The following is a 22,711-nucleotide window of genomic DNA, read 5'->3' as shown; positions in this document are numbered from 1 at the left end:
GTCTGGACATTCAAAGGTGCTGAAATGGAGACAATTTATAAATGTTTGTGTGATAACTGACTGGGGGCAGGATTTAGTGGGATACTGGGGAGACATTCTTCCCTGTCAGGGTGGTGAGGCCCTGGCACAGGTTGCCCAGAGAAGCTGTGGCTGCCCTGTTCCTGGAAAAATTCAAGGCTGGGTTGGAGGGGGCGTGGAGCAACCTGGTCTGGTAGAAGGTGTGCTTGTCTGCAGCAGGGGGTGGAACTGGATGGGCTTTAAAGTCCCTTCCCACCCAAACCATCCTGGGATGATGAGGATGATTATGATGTTTCTGCTGCTGATGGCAAAAGATGGAGAAAAAGGCCATGAACAAGGACCAAGAGACCCAAACAAAACCTGGCTGAGAAAGACCATTGCACAGCCAGGCACTGCTGTGTTGGGGTGCTGGGATGGCCTTGCATCGCCCATGTGGATGGAATCCCCTCAGACTCTTAGGAGTACTCAAGTGACCCAGATAATAAAGATTCACTTGTGTGTTATGAAACTAACAGGTATTAACACCTTTGTCCCTTTCCAGGCAGACATCAGCTGTGTGCCCATGAACAGACAGTGCCCCTTGTGCCCTGAGGTGCCCAGCTGGGATTGGATCTCTCCAAGAGCACCGAGGGAGAGCAGAGCATTTGCAAGCTGCAGGTCCCTGACAGCCCCACAGGGCTCCTGTCCCATCAACATCTGCTCTGCTCCAGTCTGGAACAGGACCAGCATGGTGCCAGGATCATCAGAGAGCTGAGGTGTGTGCTGGAATTCAATGCCCTCCCCATCCCACAGCAGCCCTGGGCAGGGAAGCTCCTGCTGAGCAGAACTGTGACCGACAGATCTTTCAAAGACCTTTGGGAGCCCTGGGGAGCATGCAGGTGGGTGTGTAGGTGAGGGGAGCCCGGTGCTGTAACAGACACAGATTTTCTAAATGCTTTCAAAAAGCCCTCATATAAGTTGTTTTCTAACAAACCCCTTCTCGTGGCAGAGGCAGTTGGGACGCACTCAAGGAATCCCGGAAGGGCACAAGAGGGAGGGGGAGAAGGCAGGGAGGTGCCTCTCCCACCCACACACCCAGCACCCACTGCCGAGTCACAGAGGATTCCAGCGCCGGGAGGCATTTAGAAACTTCCCAGAGATCTCTCCTCCTCCTTTCCCTCCTTGCTGTCCTCTTCCTCCTCCTCCAAGCCTTCCCACCATCACCTAGAGAAGGGCAGAGGGGGGAACCAGCCCCCAGCCGCCCCCTAAGCCCCCCTGGCACTGGGGCTGCACACCCTGACTCTGGTCCCAGTGGGACTGAGGGAAAATCCATTGCAATCCTGGCTCTCTCAGCTGCTCACCTTTCTGTTCCTTCTCCTCTCCCAAATTCCACTTTTTTATTTAATCTGTCAGGCCCATGATCCTGGTTTTTTACATTTCTCAGCCATTTGGAAGATTTCAGCTAGTCCCCAGTGATGCCCCAGCGAGCTCCCCCGATGCTGCCAGGGGCTGCCAGCCCTGTGCCCATCCAGAGCCTTCCTGTGCCCCAGTCACCCCCTGCAAGCTGATTTAAGGATGGGCACAACAGGAGGGGTGTAAGCAGTCCCTGCCCAAAAGGCATCCCCCGAGATGGCCGGGCTGGCACCAAGCTGGTCCCCTGGGTACCTCCACCATCGTGCCAGCCCTGTGGCCTGGAGCAGCCGGCACTGAGCACAGAGCAGGGGGACAGCACTGGGCCTGTGGGCAGGGGGTGACAGGGAGGAGACCCCACACAGCGGGGCAGCAGCTGGCGGGCACCAGGGACTCCTTGGGACCGGTCATGTTCCACAGCTCCACCAATGACCTGGGGTGATTAACGGTGAAATTATCTCTGGAAGGCAGCAGGAGGCAGGGCAGGCCCAGGGGTCTCCAGGCTGGCACAGGGGTCTCCAGGGTGGCACAGGGGGTCCCCAGGGTGGCACAGGGCGTCTCCAGGCTGGCACAGGGGGTCTCCAGGCTGGCACAGGGGGGTTCCCAGCCTTGCCCAGGGGTCTCCAGGCTGGCCCAGGGGTCTCCAGGGTGGCACGGGGGATTTGCAGGCCCGGGGGAAGCGTGGGCACGGGCAGCCACACAACAGCGGTGTCCGGGATGGCCGCGGTGGGATGCTGAGGGACTCGTAGCCGGGCGGGGGCCGGGCATGGGGCAAGTGCCCCTCACCGTGGTGCCGGGCGGGCAGGGACCGAGGCGGAGCGGGGCAGGACCGGGCACCGACAGCGCTCCGCTCCCGCTGCTGGTCCCCGCTCCCCCCGCTCTGGGTCCCCGCTCTGGGTCCCCACTCCCACCGCTCTCCCCGCTCCCCTCCGGCCGCCAGTGGCCCCTGTCCCCGCCCGGTCCCGCTCCGCTCCCCGCTCTGCCCGGCTCGTCCCCCCGCCCGCCGCGGGGCCGGTCCCGCTGACGCGGGCGGGGCGGGGCGGGGCGGAGCGGGCGGGAGGCGGTCGGGGGCGGCGGCGGAGCCCGGGGGGACCCGCGGACGGACGCGGCTGCGGCCATGCAGCGGCTGCCCGGAGCCCCGCGCCGCTGACCGGCCCTGCCGCCGCCGCGATGAACTTCCCGGGCGGCGCCGGGCAGAGCCCCGGGCAGCAGCAGAGCCTGGCGGCGCCGGGCGGGCCGGTGCCGGTGCCCGTGCCCGGGCCCTCGGGGCCGCAGCCCGGCGGGCCGCCCCCGCCGCAGTTCGGGCTCTCCAACTCGGCCGCGATCCGCGCCGAAATCGGGCGCTTCGAGTCCGTGCACCCCAATATCTACGCGATCTACGACCTCATCGAGCGCGTGGAGGACCTGGCGCTGCAGAGCCAGATCCGCGAGCACGTCATCTCCATCGAGGGTGAGCACCGGCAGCCGGGCACCGAGCGGGGCACCGGAACGGGGGCACCGAACGGCCCGGCCGCGCCGCCGCCTTTGTCCCCGCCGCCGCTGCACCTGCGCCCGCTGCCGCCCGCGGGGCCCGGCGGAGCCCGGCCCGGCCCTGCCCGCGGCACCGGGATCGCGCCGGGCCCTGCAGCGGCGGGGCCGGGGGCGCGGGGGGCCGGGCGCGGCCTGCGCGGGCCGGGGCTCACGGGCGCTGCGCCCCCGCCGCCGGCGGCGCGGCCGGGCACGGCGGGGCTGCGGGGGTCGGGCGGGAGGCAGGAAGGGAGCGGAGGGGACACGCTCGTCAGCCGCCCCCGCCCCGGCCCCGTTCCGGCCCCGCAGCGATGGTGGTCGCGGCCGGGCCTGCGCAGGGCCGGGGACTCCGCCCGCGGCCTCTGCCGGGAGCGGCGGGCGGGGGCGGGCGCTGGTCCGGCATCGGGCGGGGGGGTTTGTACTCGGCGTCGACGGGAACGGGATCCGCCGGAGCCCGTTAACATTAGAAATGCAGAACACTGCAGCCCGGGAGCCGGCAGCGAGGGGAGGGTTGGAGCCGAGGAACTGCAGAGGAGCTGAGGAAATGCAATGGAGCCGGAGGCTGCGATAGAATTGGGGGGCTGGGATGGAGCCGAGGGGCTGGGATGGGGCTGAGGGGCTGGGATGGGGCTGAGGGGCTGCGATGGGGCTGAGGGGCTGCGATGGAACTGGGGACTGGGATGGAGCTGAGGAAATGCGATGGAGCCAAGGGGCTGGGATGGAACTGGGGGACAGGGATGGAGCCGACGGTCTGCGATAGAGCTGGGGGGCAGGGATGGAGCTGGGGGACTGCCGAGGGCCAGGGTCCGCGGTGCAGCCGATGGGCTGAGATGAAGGGGGGGCTGGGATGGAGCTGCAGGCCAGGATGGGCGAGTGACTGCGGTGGAGCTGAGGGGAGGGGAAGGCTGATCGTGCTGTTCGAGGCCACTGTGGGTCAGCAGGCTGCTCCAGGCCCGCAGCCTAAGGGTCCCTCTGCCCTCCAGGTTTCTGCGGCTGGCCCGCAGCAGGGAAGGCAGGGCTACGGGTGCCTTTGGGCTATGTGAGGAGCTCTGGTCCAGCTCGGTGCTGTTGTTTCCCTGCTCTGGGTTTTGTTGTCCCAGCTTGGTGGCAGTGTGCTCAGCTCTGTTCCTGCTGCCTCATGCCAGGAATGTCACTGCAGGGGCACATGAGGTGCTTTTGGGGAGTGGTGGCCCCACTATAGGGTTGCTGGCCACCATGGTGACACTGTTTGTGAGTGGATGCAGGCCTCTTCTCCAGAGGCATGCATCCCACTTTGGTCCTTTTGGGTTTTTGTGGAAAGGAGGAAAGGAAGATGGCTTGTAAGAAGAAAGGTTGCATGGGTTGAGGAAATGTAAATCCCAGAATTTGTTTTATTTGCTTTGTGGTGCAAGGACAAAGGACACTCAGTGGGGTTAAGACAGGGAGGATGTAAAACCCTGTGCTGAGGCTGGAGGGGCCTTTCCACGTCTGTGGAGGTCTTCAGCCACAGAAGGCTGCTGGGTTGGTGGAATTGGAGGAGAAGAGCAAAGGGACTCAGGCTGGATGGAATGGGTGGCGGTGCAAGGCTGGCACAGGCCGTGGCAGTGGCTCAGTCCGATACATGGGGGTCCCACCAGTCCAGCTGGGGGAGTCTCGGTGAGCAGCTGGGGGAGGACTGTGCTGTGCCCATTCCCATGGGGCTCCTGCAGCTCTCCCTGGTTTGTGCCTCTGATGACAGCTGTGGTGGGAGCCCCGAGGTCACTGGTGACATGATCTTACCACGTGTGAGGTTTCCTGCGCTGTGGGACAGAGGAGCTGCCAGCTGGGACACGGCGAGGCTATGCCCGAGGTGTTCCCAGGGTCACCTCTGTGGGCAGAGCCCTCCCAGGCACCGTGCCCCTGCCCCTGTCCCCCTGCAGGGATGCAGAGCTCCCCGGGGTGCTGGGTGTGTGTCCCATCCCGCGCCCCCAGCCCCGGAGCGGGTGCTGGGCACGGGTGGGAGGCGTGTGTCTCTTAGCAACTCCTCTGCTGCGTGGTTCCTCTGCTGCTGGGAAGGTGTGAACACACACACCGGCCTCCTGCCTGCTGCTCAGGTACTCGGGGCTTCCCAAAACACCCTGTGTCTCCCAGAATGAGGGCTGAGGGGTGCCCTGCTCACCTGTGTCCACGGGGCTCTGGGATGGATGGTGCCAGTGGCTGCATGTCCTCGGAGGCTTTGCCTGCTCAAGCCACAGCTCCATCCTGTCTCTTCTGAACCTTCCCTGTGGATTTGTAGCAGGAATCCCACAGATTTCCTTGTCTGGGCTGCATTCCCTTAATACCTGCCAGGCACTGGGATGAGTCCTGATCCTGGTGAAATGTGTGTTGTGTTTATACAGTTACCTGTGACCCGTTACCAGGTGTGTGTGAGTGAATTAACAGGGGTTAATTAACAGCTGGAAGAGCCTTGCTGGAGATGTTATCAATCCATGAAGTGCCTTGGTCTGGAAGGGAATTTCCTTTTAAACTGCAGGTTTGGGGCTTGATGCAGAAATGTCTGAAAGAGGGTTTTGTTTGTTGATGTTCCTGATCTGAAGATCAGAGTTGGTGGCTGGAACAATGGTTTGTGGTCTGAAAATCCACAAAGGAAGTTGCCAGTGAAACCCCAAATTCAATTTCCTAAAACTTGAGTGTTGGGTCTTGCAAGACTTGCTCACGTCCTCCTGCCAGATTCCTTTCCTGTAGGTAATTCCTTCATTTTTGAAGGGGAAAGGTCAAAGGCAGTACTGTGCTGCAGCGGGGCAGGGGGTCCAAGCTGCCCACCCTGGGCTGGAGCCACCAGTGTCCCTGCAGGGGTGTCACCACAAGGGTGCCAGCAGTGGAGTTGGGGGTGTTGGCAGAGCTGTGCAGAAGTGGGCGGAGGGAGGAGGGGGTCTGTGACAGTGTGGCTCTGCCAAGGAGGGGGTGGGGTGGGTGCTGGGGGGCTGCTGCAGCCAGAGCCCTGTCAGCTCCCCAGGCTTGGGGGATGAGCCTTTCTTGAGAAGTTTGCAGCCCACAATGGGGTGAGAGCCAGCTGTGCCTGCTCATGGGCCCACATCAGTGATGCCACTGTGGGAAGAAAGGGAGATCTGCTCTGTTTTGGTCTCCTCCTTGAGCTAGAGCTTTATTGGGAAGCGATGGGGGCTGAGGGACACTGGGGCTGGGGAGATGGCAGGTTGGGCTGGTTGCCAGCATCAGCTGCATCACAGGCAGGACCTGGAGCCTTTTGGTAGTTTCTAACCACCAAATTTGGACAGATTTTCAGGGGGCTTGCAAAAAGTGATTCCCTCATCCCAGGCTGCTTTCCTTGCCAAATTGTGGAGACTGCTGCAAGCTGCTGAGTTCTATAAAAGATTTCCATATCTGCATAAAGCAAAACGATACCAACCTGGGGCTGGTGCAGCCTTGCTCATGGTAAATGTGGCCTCCAACGTCGTGACTCTGGGACAGGCTGCAGACAGAACTGTGCTAATAGAGTTTGTAATTAGAGCAGTAATTGCACAGTGCTTAATTTCTTTCCTAGAAGTGAACTTGGAGCAGTGACCAGAAGGCGGGTTTGAGGAGCACGAGCGATGTCTGGTGTGAGGGTTACCTGGGGGAATGCAGGACAGGCTGCGGCAGCATGGGGCTGCAGGAGCCAGCACAGATCCATGGACAGCTGGGAGAGACAGCACCAGCAAGGTGGAATAGTGAAAGATCATGTTGTGGGATTGAAGAGATGGTTACACAGAGGTTTTCTGGGTGTCTAAAGTGGTGAAGGCAGGAGGGAGAGGTAGAAGGGAGATAAGAAGTTGGTGAGATTCCCTCAACAGAGCTTTTGCCAGATGATGAGAATTTTCTTCTGATGTTTGTGGTTGTGCACATGCCTTGCAGCCCACCTAAAGCTCAGCTGCCTGGGAAAGCTTGGAGAAGGTTTGAGCCGTGGTGCGGACTTGGTGTCCAGGCGGCAGCACTAGGAATCTCTCTGTAGTCAGCTTTACCTGGGGCACATGTTTTTTCCCTTCATTGTCCTTCTTCACCTCTCCCACCTGCCTCTAAACCCATGTGGGTTCCTCTCTGCAGTTGAAGAAGCAGGGTTAGTTTGGGAAAGCTCTCCTCTACAGTTTCCAGCTGTTGCTGCTCTGGCAGAGGCTCGGGATGAGAGAAGCCCTGCAGAATGTGTGTGGTGGCTGGGAGCAGCCTGGATGTCTGTGAGCTCCCTATCTGCTCTGCTGGGCAGGGGCTACTCTACTGCTGGCTCTGCCTCACTCCAGGGCTTGGCTGTTGCCTGGTGTGAGGCCAGCATGGACCATTGCATCACTTGGTGTAAATAGCCTGTCCCAGGATTTTAGCCTGAAAAAACAAGGCCTCTGGCTGAGGCCTGTAGGAGGAACAGACCTGGGCCTCTGCCTCAGGAGTTTACTCCATCATAACCTGTCTTGCTGTCAATAATTGCTGTGACTTTTCCAGCTGGCATCTCCAACATCCTGGATATTTTCTGCATTTCCCTCTTAGAAAGGACTGCTTTGATCCTTTGGGTATTTTCCTGTTTAAAGCCACTTGGTGTACCAGCTACTGAGGCCACTTTGCTGTCTCTGTTTCTCATGAATTAAATTGGCTGAACTTCATCATTCTGTTCAGTTCCAGCACAAGTCTTCCAGCTCCATGCTCCATCCTTTCCCAACGTCTTTTGAAACTGGCTCCTGATGTGCTGATTCACAAAGCAGACTGAGGCAGGAGCTGCCACTGCTGCAGGATCTCCTGGAGGAAGATGAGGACCCTCCTTGCTGGGGGAGCCCCACACTGCCAGGCTGCACTCAGGGCTCACCATGTCTTCGCTCTGCTGAATCAGCCTCGAGTAAATTACACCCTTTGGGAAGGAGAGCGTTCTGCTTAGCCAGCTTCTTCCTGCTAATTCCATGACCTCTGCAGAAAACTGCCCTGTTTCTGTATGCCTGTGAGTTTCCCAGGGCTGGGAAACCACAGGCCATGGTGCTGGGGTGCCCATGGGGGGAGCTGCAAACTCCAAAGCCATGGGCACATCCCTGCTCCAGGGCTGGAGCTGGGCATTCTAGACAGCTCTGTGGCTCGTGCTGCATTACCCCTGCATGCAGGTAATGACTGCTCTGACACTGGGGTCTCCAGATTTGCTGGAAGTTAAGTGCAAAGGTGGTTGAAAGAGCACAAAATGGGAGGTTGGGCAAATCACGGAACCAGAGAATGGTTTGGGTTACAGACCATCTTGTTCCACCCCCTGCCACGGGTGGGACACCTTCCACTAGACCAGGTTGCCCCAAGCTCCATCCAGTCTGCCCTTGAACACTTCCAGGGTGGGGCAGCCACTACTTCTCTGGGCAGCTTGTGCCAGGGCTTCCTCACAAGGAAAAGTGTCTTCCCAATATCCCATCCAACCCTGGCTTCTTGTCTGTGAGATGCCATTCCCCCTTGCCCTGTCACTTCAGTCCCTTGTCCTGAGTCCCTCTGCAGTTCTTCTGGAGCCTCTTTAGGCACTGGAAGGAGCTCTAAGGTCTCTCTGGAGCCTTCTCTTCTCCAGGTGAACATCTTCAGGTGCACATCCCATCCTGGCTCCGAAGCAGAGGGGCCCCAGCTCTTGGGGCAGCTCCTGTTCTGACCCTGCACTCTCTGTTTGGGTGAAGGGTGCTGTGGTCTCAGGGCCAACTCCCAGGAGAGACTCCAAGGGCACTGGGAAAGGCTTCCTGGGCTGCCTTTCCTTCCTGCTGGCAAGGCAGAGCCCTGGCTACTCCATCACTGCGTGTGTCCTGGCTGAGGTCACTGGCAGGGCTGACCCTGCTCAGCATCTCCTGGTGCCAGTGCCTGGCATGAGCAGCACAAGCAAAAGGATCTGCCTGGAAAGAGTCCTGGAGCAGAATCTGATGCAATGGGAGACGTTGGACCCCCAGGAGTGATGGGCAAGAGCCAAAGCACAGCTGAAGGAGCCTTTAGCACGCTTGAACAAATACATCCCCTGTTTTTACTGAGTTTTGTGTTGTGGCCCAAGTCATCTGAAGGCATCTTTGCCAGGTGCAGCTCTCACCTTTCTGAGCTTACAGATCGAGAATCTGGTCTTGGGGAAGAATCAGAAAAGGCCATTCCTTGATGCCCTGATGATAGGAGTTGAGAGAGATGTTGAAACTGTAGCAGGAGGGCTGGAGGATGGTCCTGATGGCTGGGAGCTGAGCAGGATGGAGTTGCAGGTACTGTGCTGGGGGAGGTGAAGGTTCCTGGTACTCTGGGCGCAAGAACTCAGTACTGTGGCTAAAGAGGAAAATTGGGATGTGAAGGGGAAGAACAGGATTTGGAGGTGGGGTCAGGAGAGAATTGGGAGTCTCTGTGGGTGCAGTTTCAATTCCCTTGATCCAATACAAGCGTGGTTGCTAAGGGTAGGGACAGTGCAGCTCTTCCCACCTGGCAGCTCCACCTACCCCTCCCTGTCATCAGGAGCTACTCTGGCAGGGGCCAGGCCAGTGTTGGTTTGGTTCAGTCAGCTCTCAGCTGCTGGTGGTGTGACCATGTGGATGTGGGTGGTGAGGAGGGGGCAGCGTGCTCGGGCCTGGGGGAGGCAGCAGGGCTGGCTCGTGCTGGTCTGAGCTGTGTGGCAGCTGGTGGCACAGCTCCCTGTGCCAGTCTGACCATGCCAGCAGCACCAGCAGTACCTGGGGAGGAGCTGGCAGCCTGCTGCCTGTCCCAGGGACACACTCTGTGTCCTGGCCAGGCGCTGGCCGGTCTCCCTGTGCTCGCTGTGGGTCGGTGTGATGCCAGTGCTTGGTGGCTCTGCCTTCCCAACACAAGTGTTGTGGGAAGTCCTGACGTAACTCTTGTCTCAGCATAAACCCCCAATGTCTCAGGAGTTTCACAGCTTGGTGCACAGAGCCTTTTCCAGTTTGGGGGTGCTCTGTGCTGGCTGCTGCTCCAGGCAGCGATGTCCTGCTGACCCAGGCCTCTGTCAGAAGGGCCAGCAGTGCCCCTGTCCTCAGAGCTGCCTCTGCCTTGGCTCTGGGGTGAGCCCTCGGGTGTTCCTGCTCTGCCTGCGCTGGAGTTGCTGGGCCCTGCCTGGGAGTACCTGGTGGGAGCAGTGAGAGTGGGGCCAGCTTTGACTGTGAATCATTCATCTGCCATTCGCTTTCAGGAGCTTTCCCAAAGCTCCTGACAGAGCAGCACCACTTTCTGCATAGACCCCTTCCAGTGCTGGGCACTGCTGGGCTGGAGTCCCACTGAGATGGGCACGTAAGGCATGGCTGAATCCAGCCTGGTTGTTCTGAGCTAGTGATGGGACTCACTTAATTTGGGTGGCCAGATTAGATCTAGATGTGTTTTATCTGGTCCCAAACTGTGTTTCTAGCTGGGCTGGCTGACATGGGAGGGTCATATGCTGGGGAATACTGGGTGTTCTGGTGCCTGTGGCAGTGGGATACAGCCTTGGGGCTAAAATCCCCTCATAGCTGGTGTGGCTGTGGGGGGAGTGGGCAGCAGCCACATGGTCTGGAGGAGCAGCTCTGGGCTGAAGGGCTGGCACAGAGGCCTGGCTGCTGGGAATTGAGGGATGCAAGAGCTGCCCCAGCCTGTGATCAGAGCTTGGCAACCTGGGCGTGTCGGCAGTACCATGATGCTCTTATTGCATCCCTCCCTGTCAGGAGGAGGCCTTTTCTCCTTGTGATCCCACCTTCCTGCTTTGGCATTGAATTCCTTTTAAAAATTGTTCTCCAAGGCTTCCTGCAAGTTGTTATCTCGCCGTGCAGCAGCTGCAGGTGTGGGGTATCCATGTCTGTTGTGTTCCTGCTGGCAGTGCCCTTCATGGAAGAGACACCTGTCCTCTCACTCCTGCTGCCTCCCGCAGCTCTGGGCAGCACTGGGAGCACAGATCCCGTGGGTGCCTGTTCAGGTGGATTTCCTGAAGTGATGTAGTGAGTGCAAGAAATGTCCTGGAGCAGGAAAGGTGAAAATGAAGATAATTTCAGCTGCTTCCTGACTGGAAGGAGGTTTGTGTGATTAAGACCCGTTGCATGCCTGCTCACCTCTCCTGCCTCAGTGACTTTCAGACCTGCTGTCCAATTACAACCAAACCCTGCTGCTGCTGAATTCCCACAAATCCTAGGAAATAGATTTTCAGATGGAGCAGAGCTTATGGCATGCAAGAGGGAGAGGGCAGTTTGCATCTGTCCAGGGTGTCTGGCTGCATCTCTACTCTGTAAGCCCTGGCTGAGTCACTGGGGAATTCCTGCCCGGGGTCATGTGTGAGATCTGGTTCTGGCCATGTGATCTATGTGATGAAATCCTCTCCAGCCTCGGGGCTCTGTGCCATGCTCCCAGCTGCTGCATCTGGAATCCCGGCGGGGTCCTGCTGGTGCTGGTGCTCCAGGGTGGGAGCTGCTGACTCTGGGTTGCAGTGTGGTTAGTGTGGGTGCTGGCCCTGGCTCCTGCAGTGGGCTCAGCGCTCGCTGGCTCCTGCTCTTGGTTTTGGGCAGCTTTGGGTGCTTACCCCAGCAGTGACTCCTGTGGTAGGGAAAAAGGGTCTGGCCTTCCCTTTGAACAAGGGACTTGAGTGACAAGACAAGGGGGAATTCAGCTTTCCATGCACAGAGGGCAGGGTTAGATGGGATATTGGGCAGAAATTTTCCCTGTGAGAGTGGTGACGCCCTGGCACAGGTTGCTTAAAACAGTTATGGCTGCCCCTTCCCTGGCAGTGCCCAAGGCCGGGTTGGACAGGGCTTGGAGCACCCTGGGATAGGGGAAGGTGTCCTTAGAGAAGATGCAGTCCATGGCAAGGGGTGGGTCTGGATGGGCTTTAAGATCCTTTTCCACTCAGATCATTTGGTGTTTCTGTGATCAGGCTCTGGTGACTCTGTCCATCCCCTGTGCCCAGAGGCTGGAGCAGGGCTGGAGGGGCACACACAGCCTGGAGGGGCACACGCAGCCTGGAGCAGGGCTGGAGGGGCACACGCAGCCTGGAGCAGGCTGGAGGGGCACACCCAGCCTGGAGCAGGGCTGGAGGGGCACACACAGCCTGGAGCAGGGCTGGAGGGGCACACCCAGCCTGGAGCAGGGCTGGAGGGGCACACACCCATGCAGGATGCCACTCGGGCGGCGGGTGGCCGAGGCCAGTACTGCTCCTGGTGCGACGTGGGTGTTGCAGGGCACCATGACCCTTCTGGTTGGTTCAGTGGGAGAAGCTGCTCCTGGTCCTGGTTTTTCACTGCCATCACCCTTGGAGCCTCACCTGGCCCAGTCCCGTGTATGGGAGCACAGTACAGGGCCACCTTTGCCATGGAGGGCTTGGAGCTGATTTACAAGTGAGAGGCAGGTGCTGATGAGCACGTGGGGGGGCTGTGTTAGGACATGGACCTCCCAGGTCATCCATGTCAGCTGGGGTAATTTGGATGTTCCTGGTGAGCACAGAGCTTGGGGGAGCTTCAAGGAGCTCTTTAAAAGAGGAGAATAAAGTCATTTCAGGTGGTTTACATAGAACTTTTCCAGCATGAAGCACAAACAGGAGGAAGCTGGGAGGTGTTTGCTTTATTTCAGCATCTGGGAAGTGGAGCTTCTGCCAGGGTTTGGGAGGGAGACAGTGGAGGAAGGATGGTTGTTATGGAGTGAGGCGTTTGGGAGGGGGAAGACACGCAGCTCACGCTTGACGTGACAGAAGAGGAGGGCCCGGAGGGGGATTCAGAGGGAGCTTAAGAGAGAGGTTAGGGAAATAATTCCAGCAGCAGCAGTGCTGTGGCTGAATAGGGACGAGGCAGGGTTTTATGGGTTATAGGCACTTTTTGGGAAAAGGAGTGATAGTGGTCAATGAAGAGTGGACACTGTGGGCCTTGGCTATGTTGCCAGGGGACAAGGAGGTTTCATGGACTGGAGCTTGTGTGATAAGAAATGAGGGGAGGGAGAGGAGAATCCATGAACTCTCACTGTCTGAGTCATGTCCTCAAGTCCCAGACAGGGTCTGGGTGACGTCCCTAGTCCCTGTGCAGCAAGGGCTTAGGGGGAGATGGGACAAAGCTGGGATTAGCAGCAGCTCTATTTAATCACGTAGACCCTGGGCTTGTGGGTGCACACTTGGAGGGGAAAAGAAGCTGAGACTTCATTTTGGACAGGAGACAGTCCAGGAATAGAAAAGCAGAACTATGAATCATCACAGAGCTGAGGGATGGCGTTAAATTAAAGGCTGGCTGGAGGAAGCGTGGAAGGAGAAGGGAAGGTGCTATGGGTAGAGCCATGTGAGACACCCAAAAAACAGCATCACTGGAGGTGGAGAGTTAGCATGGTCTGTCTGAGGCTGGTGAAAGAAGCTGTAGAGAACCAGGAGGAGAACAAAGAGGATAAAAGGATTGCCGGGGTCAATGAGGACAAGGTGTTGTGGCCATTTTGGTTCCTGAGAAAGGAGCCTCAGGGTCCAGAAGAGCCCGGAGTCTGTAGGTGAGGCAGGAGCAACCTTGTGCAGTCCCCTGGTGAGACAGAAAAGGGCAGTGGGAGATCCTGAAGTGGGGATGTCTGTCCTCCAGGGAAATGAAGGCGTGTCAGTGACATCAGACACCTTCCCAGGAGAGTGGGGATTATTCAGAGAGAGGTGGGTTTGGTAGATGGACTGTTGGGTGGGTGAGGAATGGCACAGATGGCCACGTCCAGAGGGTTATGGTCAGTGGCCAAATGGAAACCAGTAATGAGCACTGTCCACCCCAGGTCCACACTGGGACCAGTAGTGGTTAATAGCTTTATTGATGACACAGAGAGTGCCACCAAGTGCACCCTAGGTGTGTCACAGGTGATACCAAGCCCAGGGGTGCAGGTGAGAGGCAGGAGGACAGGGATAGCATCCAGAGGGACACTGGCAGAGGAGTGGGCCCATGGGATCCTCACAAAGTGCAGCAAGGCCAAGTGCAAGGTCCTGCAGCTGGTTCTGGCCAATCAGCTGTACCAGTACAGGCTGGGGCACCTTCCACTATCCCAGGGTGCTCCAAGCCCCATCCAGACTGGCCTTGGACACTGCCAGGGATGGAGCAGCCGCAGCTTCTCTGGGCACCCTGTGCCAGGGCCTCACCACCCCTACAGGGAAAAATTTAATCTTAGTATCTAATCTAAATCTTCTCTTGTCGTTTAAAACTATTGCCCCTTGATTTGTCACTATCTGCCCATGTAAAACATCTGAAATTGTATTTTTTACTGGAAGTTTTGGGAGTTATTTGGCCTCTGCCTGTGCCAGCCTCCTCTTTGCTCTTAGTTATGGAAACTTACACAAAGGGGCTTAAACCTCCCCTGTCCTCAGCATCATTCCTCAGTGTTTTCCCTCTCTCCTGTGGAACAGGCCAAGCTTTCCTTATGTGTCCTTATGTTGGTCCCTGATGTGCCTGGGGTTTGTCTCTAGTTTTTGCTGTTTGTCACCGGTCACCTCTCACTCCTTGTGTAGCTACTTTGGGCTCAGACTAGGGTGCTGCTGCCACTCCTTTATATTTATCCTTATTAATCTGACCTAATTTCCAGTTTCCCTGTGCATGCCTTCCCGTGCCAAGCCCAGTATGGAGCTTGGGTGAGCCAAGTTGATCTCCTACCACACTGGTTTCTTCTGCACTGGGATGATTTCTGTGTGCACCATCACTGCTGCTTCAGGGGCCCAACAGCTTTTTGTAACCTTTGTTTTTGTTTTTCTTTTTCCTTTTTCTTTGTGGGTTTGCTTCCTATAAGATCTTGCCTATGGAGTCTGGTAATCGTAGAATTCCAGAATGGTTTGTGTTGAAAGGGACCTTAAAGCTCATCCAGTTCCACCCCCTGTCCTGGCCAAGGACACTGTCCACTAGACCAGGTTGCTCCAAGTCCCATTCATCCTGGAGCACTTCCAGAGGCTGGAGTCCCCAGCCTCTCTGGGCAATAGCTGCCTTGGTGGAGTCTCTGCAGTTTGCTGTCCTGCCTCCCACAGACTGTAAGAGCTTGTGGGCAGTCTTTCCTGCCCTGCCTCCTGCCATCAGCTTCCCTCAGAGGGGCAGCTGAAGGGTGCTCTGGCGGAGCGCAAGGCCTGGAAATTGAGTTGGGGAGAGTCTAAGAGAAAATCGGGGACAAAATAACATGTGGCCTGGTATGAGTGAGAAATGGGCATGGGAGGAGGTGCTCAGGCCTTTGCAGGTCTGGGAGTGGATTTTTGGGGAGGGGATTGCACAAGGTGTTTGGGGAGCTCTGGTGGCGAGAGGTGAGGGAGGAGACTGAGATACTCTTCTTGGAGGAGAAAATGCCTAAATGTGTGTTGGGCATAGTCAGGTGGTTTGCAGGCGCTGTGGGGTTTGATTTCAAACACAAACTTTGATACTGGAGTGTCTGTTCTGTTACTGGCCATGTATCATGAACTGATAGATGGTACTGCCATCCCCCTGTTCAGTTTCACAGCTTTGCCATCCAGGTGGGGAAGTACTTTGTCTGGCTGGAAGGGTCTTGGATCCCCTGTTCCTGGAGGTCTTCACACCCTCCTGGGGCAGCAACTGAAGGGAGCCCGACCATTGCTTCTTCAGTTGGTTGTTCCTGTCATTAATTCCTCCAGCTGATGATAGTTCCTGTTTAATTCCCAATTTACATTCATCTGTTTTAAAGTTCATTTTCTCACTTGTTATTTTAGATTAGACTAAATAAAACTTTGTTACCTGAACATTGTTCCCTGAGAAGTTTACTGTTACTTCATCAATTATCTCTTGATGTTCTTTTTGGGAAGTAAATTGCATAACTCTCATTAAAAATCTCTTCATGAGTTCATTTTGTGTGGTCTTCAAAGAATTTTTATGGCTCTTCCTTATCCAGTGTTCTTAAAATGAAGATCATCAGATTACAGGCAGTGTGTTCCCACTTGACCCAGCCACAGCTGGATGAACTGTGAACCCAGTTCCTTTCTCTGCTGGCTGCTCTTTTTCATGAAATCCCAGAGTTTGGGTTCAGAGGAACCGTAAAGGTCATGTGTGGCCTGTGTGCATTAGAGCTCCATTGTCTGGCTGTCCATCTGCTGCTTCCTGATGGGGCTGATGTGGATCCACACTGATGGTTCCTGGTCTCCAGTCATTTCTCCTGAATTGGAAACGGCCCCAGAAGGATGTGGTCTGTGCTTTGGGGCCAGGGGATCTGACTATTCTGGCATTCCTGGCATTTGCCATTTCACCTCTCTTAGAGCTAGCGTAGTAAGAGTGTTTGCCCAGTGGTCTGAAGCTTCCCAACATCATTGGTAAGGCTCCAGGAATCTTCTTACCTGTTGACCTGGATCTCTGTCTCTTCTGAGCCTGGTCCTGCTGTGTTTATTGTAAATGACTTTGCAAAGTGGTGGTTTGTAGAGGGAGTGTTGTATGGGAATGGGTTACATGATCATGGAAGCATGGGCAGAGTTGTTTGTGTCATGGAACCATGGATCACTTTGGGCTGCAAGGACCTTCAAGGTTGTCCAGTCAAACCCTGAACAGCAACAGCTGAAACACCTGAAGGAGTGCAATCAGCTGTAACATGAATTGTTGTTTAAGAACATCCAGTTCCATTGTCTCCATGCCCTTCCCAGAGACTGGTGTCAGTGGCGGCTTGGGGGTTCCCCTTCCTGGGGACTAGTGTCACTGGGACAGCAAGGAAGGTTGCGAGGTTTCCCTTCCCACAGGCTCTGGTGTCAGAAAGGGCTGCTGGGGGGTATGAGGTCACTTTGCTCTCTTCCAGCCTTTCCTGAATGTCTCTGTTATTTCAATATTTATTAAAAACTCACATGAGCAGGAGTGTGAGCTCGCTCTTCCTTGCACCATTGTATTCAGGTTGTTTGTGCCTTTAAATTAAAGTTATGCTTTTTGATGACATCTTTAAAATTGTTTCTGCTGATGGTTTTGCCGTTCTCCATGTGTGTGTGTTTGCTCTTCCCCGTGGTGCTGAGGCCCAGCAGAGCCTGTCCCTGCCCTGCTCGGGGGAGCAGCCGTGCCTCCCTGTGCGGGTCTGTGCTCACACAGCCGCTTCCTGCTGCTCTCAGCATTGTTACAGGCTCCTTTTCCTGGAGGCTTCAGCTTCCTACACCCTTTCTGATGCTTCCTGCATTCGAGATCTTATTGACATCTGTTTCCTCCTCTTTCTTCCTACTTTTTACCCTTTTTTGGGCAGTTTGGATGTCACTTGCCTTCAGGAGGGTTTGGGAGTTTTAGCCAAGTTGTTGTCCTGGTGTTTTTATGAAGTGTTGTCATTTGGACTGTCTCATCAATTATTATGGAAGTGTAAAAATGCAAACCACAGCGAAAGGCGCGAACTGGGGCTTAGAATCCTGGAATGGCTTAGGTTGGAAGGGACCTTATATCCCCTTCCATTCTACCCCCTTGCCATGGTCAGGGACACATTCCACTAGACCAGGTTGCTCCAAGCTGTGTCCAGCCTGGTCTTGGACACTTCCGGGGATGGTTCAGCCACAACTGCTCTGGGAACACCCAGGTTGCCCTGCTTTCCTCTCCAGGTGTCTCCAGGGCCCTGCTGCTGCTCCCCCATCCTCCCTGGCTCCCACTGTGCCCATGGCTGTGTCTGGTGGGCTCCTCACAGTGCTGGCCCTAGTGCAGCGTCCCTTCCTCTCCTTGAGCTACTTCTGCTGGTCCCAGAGTGCAGCAGCACCGCCAGATTTAGGTGGCACAGTAAAACAAGAGCAGTTACTGAGGATTTGGGTTACTTTACCATGGAAGTAGGTGCTAAGCAGCTTTCTCCAGGTGAGGAGGGTGCAGTGGTCAGAGGGACAGGGCAGGTCTGGTCCCCTCAGTCCCCCTGCCCGAATGACATGACCCTGTGCCCTGGCCATGTGGATGTGGCACTTGGGAACGTGGTGGTGGCCTTGGCAGTGCTGGAGGAACACTTGGTCTTGATGGTCTCTGAGGGTTTTTCCAACCTCAGTGATTGTGCGTGTCCATGACAAGCTGTGCTTCTGGCACAGCGTGGCCCTAGGCCTGCCCCATGCCCAGGGCAGGGGATGTTGAGGCTGGTGAGTGGGTGGGTGTGTGGGGCATGGGGTGATCCCGAGGCTGGGCATCAGAGCCAGCAGGGTGGTGGCAGCTGTGGTCAGGCTGAGGGCTCCCCTGATCCGCAGCGATGAGGGCCACTGCAGCAGGGCCACCAGCGTGTCTGGGGACAGTCACAGCACCCCTGCTCAGCATCCCTGGGGCACCACTGCAGCACTAGGAGACGCCTGCCCATGGCACTGCCAGCTCTGTGCTATGCACGCTGCCAGGGCCCTCGGGGAGCAGCAGCAGTGTGTGAGCAAACCTGCAGCTGGAGCTGCTGCTGTGGCTGCATGTGCTGGCCCAGCGTGTCCAGGGTGAGTCACGGCCACGCTGTGACTCAGCGCAGACTCTGCTGTGCCGCTGGCTCGGCGTCTGAGTCATGGAGGGCTGGGAGGGACAGTGAGGAGTCCAGCTGGAGCTGGGCCCTGGGGGTCCCAGCACGGGCAGGGGAGGAGCCCGGCTCTCTGGGGTCTTGGCAGGTGTCCTGCAGCCTGTCTCCTCCACAGCAGCTCCCCAGTGCCATGTGTGACATGGAGCAAAAACAGGCCCGCCTGTGTGACACGAGGAACTCGAGTGGGTGACTGCAGGGGTCAGGGTGCCATGGGCTCAGTGGGTGACTGCAGGGTTCAGGGTGCCGTGGGCTCAGTGGGTGACTGCAGGGGTCAGGGTGCCATGGGCTCAGTGGGTGCCTGCAGGGTTCAGGGTGCCAAAGGCTCAGTGGGTGACTATTACTGCGGGTTTTCTGAGGTCTTAGGATGAGGGAAGAGACGACAACGTTGACTCCATGTATCAGAAGGCTTTGATTTATTATGATAAGATATATAAGATATAGAAACCATACTAAAAGAGTAAAGAGAAAGGTTTCACTACGAAGGCTAAGCTAAGAATAGAAAAGAATGTGTAAACTGAAGTCTTCTCAGCCCGAGACGGGCCGAACAGGTGAATTGTGATAGGCTCTTAATTGGAAACAGTCCGACGGGGCCAATCACAGATTTTCCCGTGGCATTCCACAGCAGCAGATAAGAATTGTTTAGTGTTCTAAGGTTTCTCAGCTCCCAGGAAAGGAAAAATCCTAAGTAAAGGATTTTTCATAAAATACGTTGGCAACAGGTGACTGCAGGGTTCAGGGTGCCATGGGCTCAGTGGGTGCCTGCAGGGGTCAGGGTGCCAAAGGCTCCGTGGGTGACTGCAGGGGTTAGGGTGCCAAAGGCTCAGTGGGTGCCTGCAGGGGTCAGGGTGCCAAAGGCTCAGTGGGTGACTGCATGGTTTAGGGTGCCATGGGCTCAGTGGGTGCCTGCAGGTTCAGGGTGCCATGAGCTCAGTGGGTGACTGCAGGGGTCAGGGTGCCATGGGCTCCGTGGGTGCCTGCAGGGTTCAGGGTGCCACGGGCTCAGTGGGTGCCTGCAGGGGTCAGGGTGCCACGGGCTCAGTGGGTGCCTGCAGGGGTCAGGGTGCCAAAGGCTCAGTGGGTGACTGCAGGGTTCAGGGTGCCACGGGCTCAGTGGGTGCCTGCATGGGTCAGGGAGCCAAAGGCTCCGTGGGTGACTGCAGGGTTCAGGGTGCCATGGGCTCAGTGGGTGACTGCAGGGGTCAGGGTGCCAAAGGCTCAGTGGGTGCCTGCAGGGGTCAGGGTGCCATGGGCTCCGTGGGTGACTGCAGGGGTCAGGGTGCCAAAGGCTCAGTGGGTGCCTGCAGGGTTCAGGGTGCCAAAGGCTCAGTGGGTGACTGTAGGGTTCAGGGTGCCAAAGGCTCCATGGGTGACTGCAGGGGTCAGGGTGCTGTGGGCTCCATGGGTGACTGCAGGGGTCAGGGTGCTGTGGGCTCCATGGGTGACTGCAGGGGTCAGGGTGCCAAAGGCTCTGTGGGTGCCTGCAGGGTTCAGGGTGCCAAAGGCTCAGTGGGTGACTGTAGGGTTCAGGGTGCCAAAGGCTCAGTGGGTGACTGCAGGGGTCAGGGTGCCACGGGCTCAGTGGGTGCCTGCAGGGGTCAGGGTGCTGTGGGCTCCATGGGTGACTGCAGGGGTCAGGGTGCCAAAGGCTCCGTGGGTGACTGCAGGGGTCAGGGTGCCATGAGCTCAGTGGGTGACTGTAGGGTTCAGGGTGCCAAAGGCTCAGTGGGTGACTGCAGGGGTCAGGGTGCCAAAGGCTCAATGGGTGACTGTAGGGTTTAGGGTGCCATGGGCTCAATGGGTGACTGCGGGGTTCAGGGTGCCATGAGCTCAGTGGGTGACTGCAGGGGTCAGGATGCCACGGGCTCAGGATGGATCTGGATGGCACAGTGGCTCAGCCCTGCTGGTACCTGTCTGTACAGGCAGTGTGTGCAGCTGTGCTCCGGGAAGTTCCCTCCAGAGGCTGGAGGAGAGTCTGGCCTGGAGCACACCCTGCTTTCATGGGAGATCAGCTGGAGAAGTACTTTCAGCCCTGGAGCCTTGCCAGTCTGAGGGTGGGGATGGCTCCGCATGAGCTCCTGATGGGGCAGGCACTTGCTGTGTCCCACAGACTCCGGTATAGGAGATGATATCCTCCCAGCTGCCCCAGGTCTGGGCTCTTGGAGCTGGAATTTTCTGTGGGTGGGAGGTTGCTTTCCTTGAGGTTGAGCATCAGTGTCCAGACCTGCAGGAAGGGCTTTAGGGGTGTGTCTGTAATCATGGCAGGAGTGTTGCTCATGGCCAGGTGTCCATTGTCTTCCGGGCACGGGCCGGGCAGTGGAATGCACGTGCCATGGAAAACTCCTTTCCATCAGCACCTTGCCCACTGTCTGACTCTTGGTCTGTGTGGCAGTACATGATCAGAGCTGGGCTGAGCAATTTCAGTCCTTGGACTGGGCGTAACAGCCAGGGGAGGCCTGGGCCCATCAGCTAATGGTCCTGTGACCACAGTGGGGCCAAGGCGTGGAGTACGTGGAGGGGATTTGGCCAGTGACCTCTCGAAGTGGGCCCCTGTCTGGACAGAAGACAAAAGGGCAGCTCTTCTCTCCTCTTCTGGGAGATGTCTATGTTAGCTGAGGGCTTCCTGGGCACAGGGAGCTCCCCTGATCTACCTCTGCAGCTTTGCTGATGCTCCCAGGGTTGCAGTTGACATTGTGGTGTTTGCAAACCCAAGATATGAGTCTGGGGAGTTCCCAGGTCCTTCCCAGCTTTGCTTTCAGGAAAGGCTTGTGTCTTCACGGTGGAGAGATGAGAGTAGGGTGGCACTGGGTACCCCGTGCCAGTGATGGTAATTAGCGCCTCGGCTCCACTCTGTCCTCGGCTGACCAGAACTACTGTGGGGCTTTGCTGTGTCAGGGAAAGGGCCTGCCCTGGGAGGCACTGGGCCCGTGCTCCCCACAGTGCCTGGAGCTATCCCTGAGTGACTAACGAGCACATAAAGGCTTTTCCTGCTGCTGAGGCACTGGGGAAGCCTTGGTCAGCAGGATCACTGTGTGTGCTCCAGGATCAGCTGCTGATGGACAAGTCTGCACTGGACTGAGCCCCCACGAGCTTCCATCCCCTGATGTGCTGCCATGGGAGGCTCTCTGGAAACCCAGCTGGCTGCTGCAGGAGGCAGGAACAAACAGCTGAGCGTGGCTGGCCGTGGTGCTGGGGCCAGGTGCAGGGCAGTGGTGTGGGTAAGTGCCATCTCCTCTCCTAGAACTGGGGATGGGAGTGTGACAAGTTTAACAGTCAAATTCCCAATGCTGGTAATTGTCGTTCCGTTGAAGTCTCTAATTCTGCCGTTTCCATGGAAATAGAACGATCTTGTGATTAAGATGTGAGGCTGAGGTGGCAGCTCTCTGGTCCTTCGGAGCTGCAGGCCCTCATTTGCTCCCACGATTGTGTCTCTGTGAGGGGAGACACAGCTGCCCTTCCACGGCAGTCTGGTTTCCTGCCTTCAGAAAGGTGTCCAGGAGCCCTGCCTTGCCCCAGGGATCCTGGCAGAACCTCCTCAGGTGCACGGAGCAGTGGTATCGCTCGTGCTGTGTCAGCTGAGTGGGCTGTCCTCTATGGAAACGGTGGGATCCAGAAGTGGGGGAGCGATGTCAGGGGTGGAGGTGACATCACCTGAGTCTGCTCCCCCAGGCTCCTTGTCATCCTCAGCGGTCTCAGGCTGAGGTAGGAGTGATAAGTAGGTTGGGTGACTTGGGCACTAGAAGTGCTGATTTCTCTGCATGCTGTGGGAGAGCTGAGGGTGCTGGATCAGATCTGGAACTGTAAACCGCAGATGGCTGGGGTTCAGCTTGAGAGGAGGAGGAAGAGTTGTGATGGGACCCACTTTAATTCTGGCACCCTCCTGCACAGGGTGGTGGTACCAGTGGGACATGGGGCTGGTGGGGTTCAGTAGGGCCTCTCCCTGCAGAGCTGCCCAGGGAAGCTGGGCTCTGCAGATCTGATGCATTCTCGGGAGGCTGGGGAACTGGGATGTGCAGTCCGCTTCTCCCAGGTCCCCAAACTCTCTTATCTGGCTGAGTGGCCTTGGCATTTCTCCTGCTTCCCTGTCTCAGGTAATGCCTTGGAGGGAAATCCTGCAGTTGCCGTGGTCATAGAACCAAGAATCTTAGAGCTTGTCCTACCCCCTGCCATCAGCAGCTGCTCCAAGCCTCATCCAACCTAGTCTTGGGGTGGGTGGGTTAGTCACAGCTTCTCTGGGAAATGTTTTCATGGAGTTGTTGAGAATAACCCCAGGATTTCATCTGAGAAATGCTGGGACTGGAGATGCAGGGAACACTTGCTGGGCCCCAAGCAGAGCCCACTGTGGCTTGGCAGATCAAAGTCTAGAGTGCTGGGCTCCAGCCTGGAGCTAGGAGCTGATCAGCTCTTCAATCCCTCACTCAAAGCTGGAAAAATGTACAGCTTTGGCCAA

General features: G+C 57.1%; 1 protein-coding gene across 2 annotated transcripts in view; it reads left to right on the top strand.

The window, feature by feature from the left end:
- Positions 1–2,481: 2,481 nt before the first annotated feature.
- Positions 2,482–22,711, top strand: part of AGAP3 (ArfGAP with GTPase domain, ankyrin repeat and PH domain 3) — a 115,493-nt gene continuing 95,263 nt past the window's right edge. The window contains exon 1 of one of the 2 annotated variants that reach the window (XM_050970913.1): positions 2,482–2,857. In XM_050970913.1, the coding sequence (XP_050826870.1) occupies positions 2,578–2,857 (280 nt within the window). In that variant the 5' untranslated portion in view covers positions 2,482–2,577. The remainder of the gene's footprint in view (positions 2,858–22,711) is intronic. The other variant, XM_050970914.1, reaches the window with a different exon arrangement.

The sequence above is a fragment of the Serinus canaria genome, chromosome 2 (genome assembly GCF_022539315.1).
Source record: "Serinus canaria isolate serCan28SL12 chromosome 2, serCan2020, whole genome shotgun sequence".
Taxonomy (NCBI): Eukaryota; Metazoa; Chordata; class Aves; order Passeriformes; family Fringillidae; genus Serinus; species Serinus canaria.
Note: the sequence above shows the minus strand (reverse complement) of the source record. Positions and strands in the feature narration are given on the sequence as shown.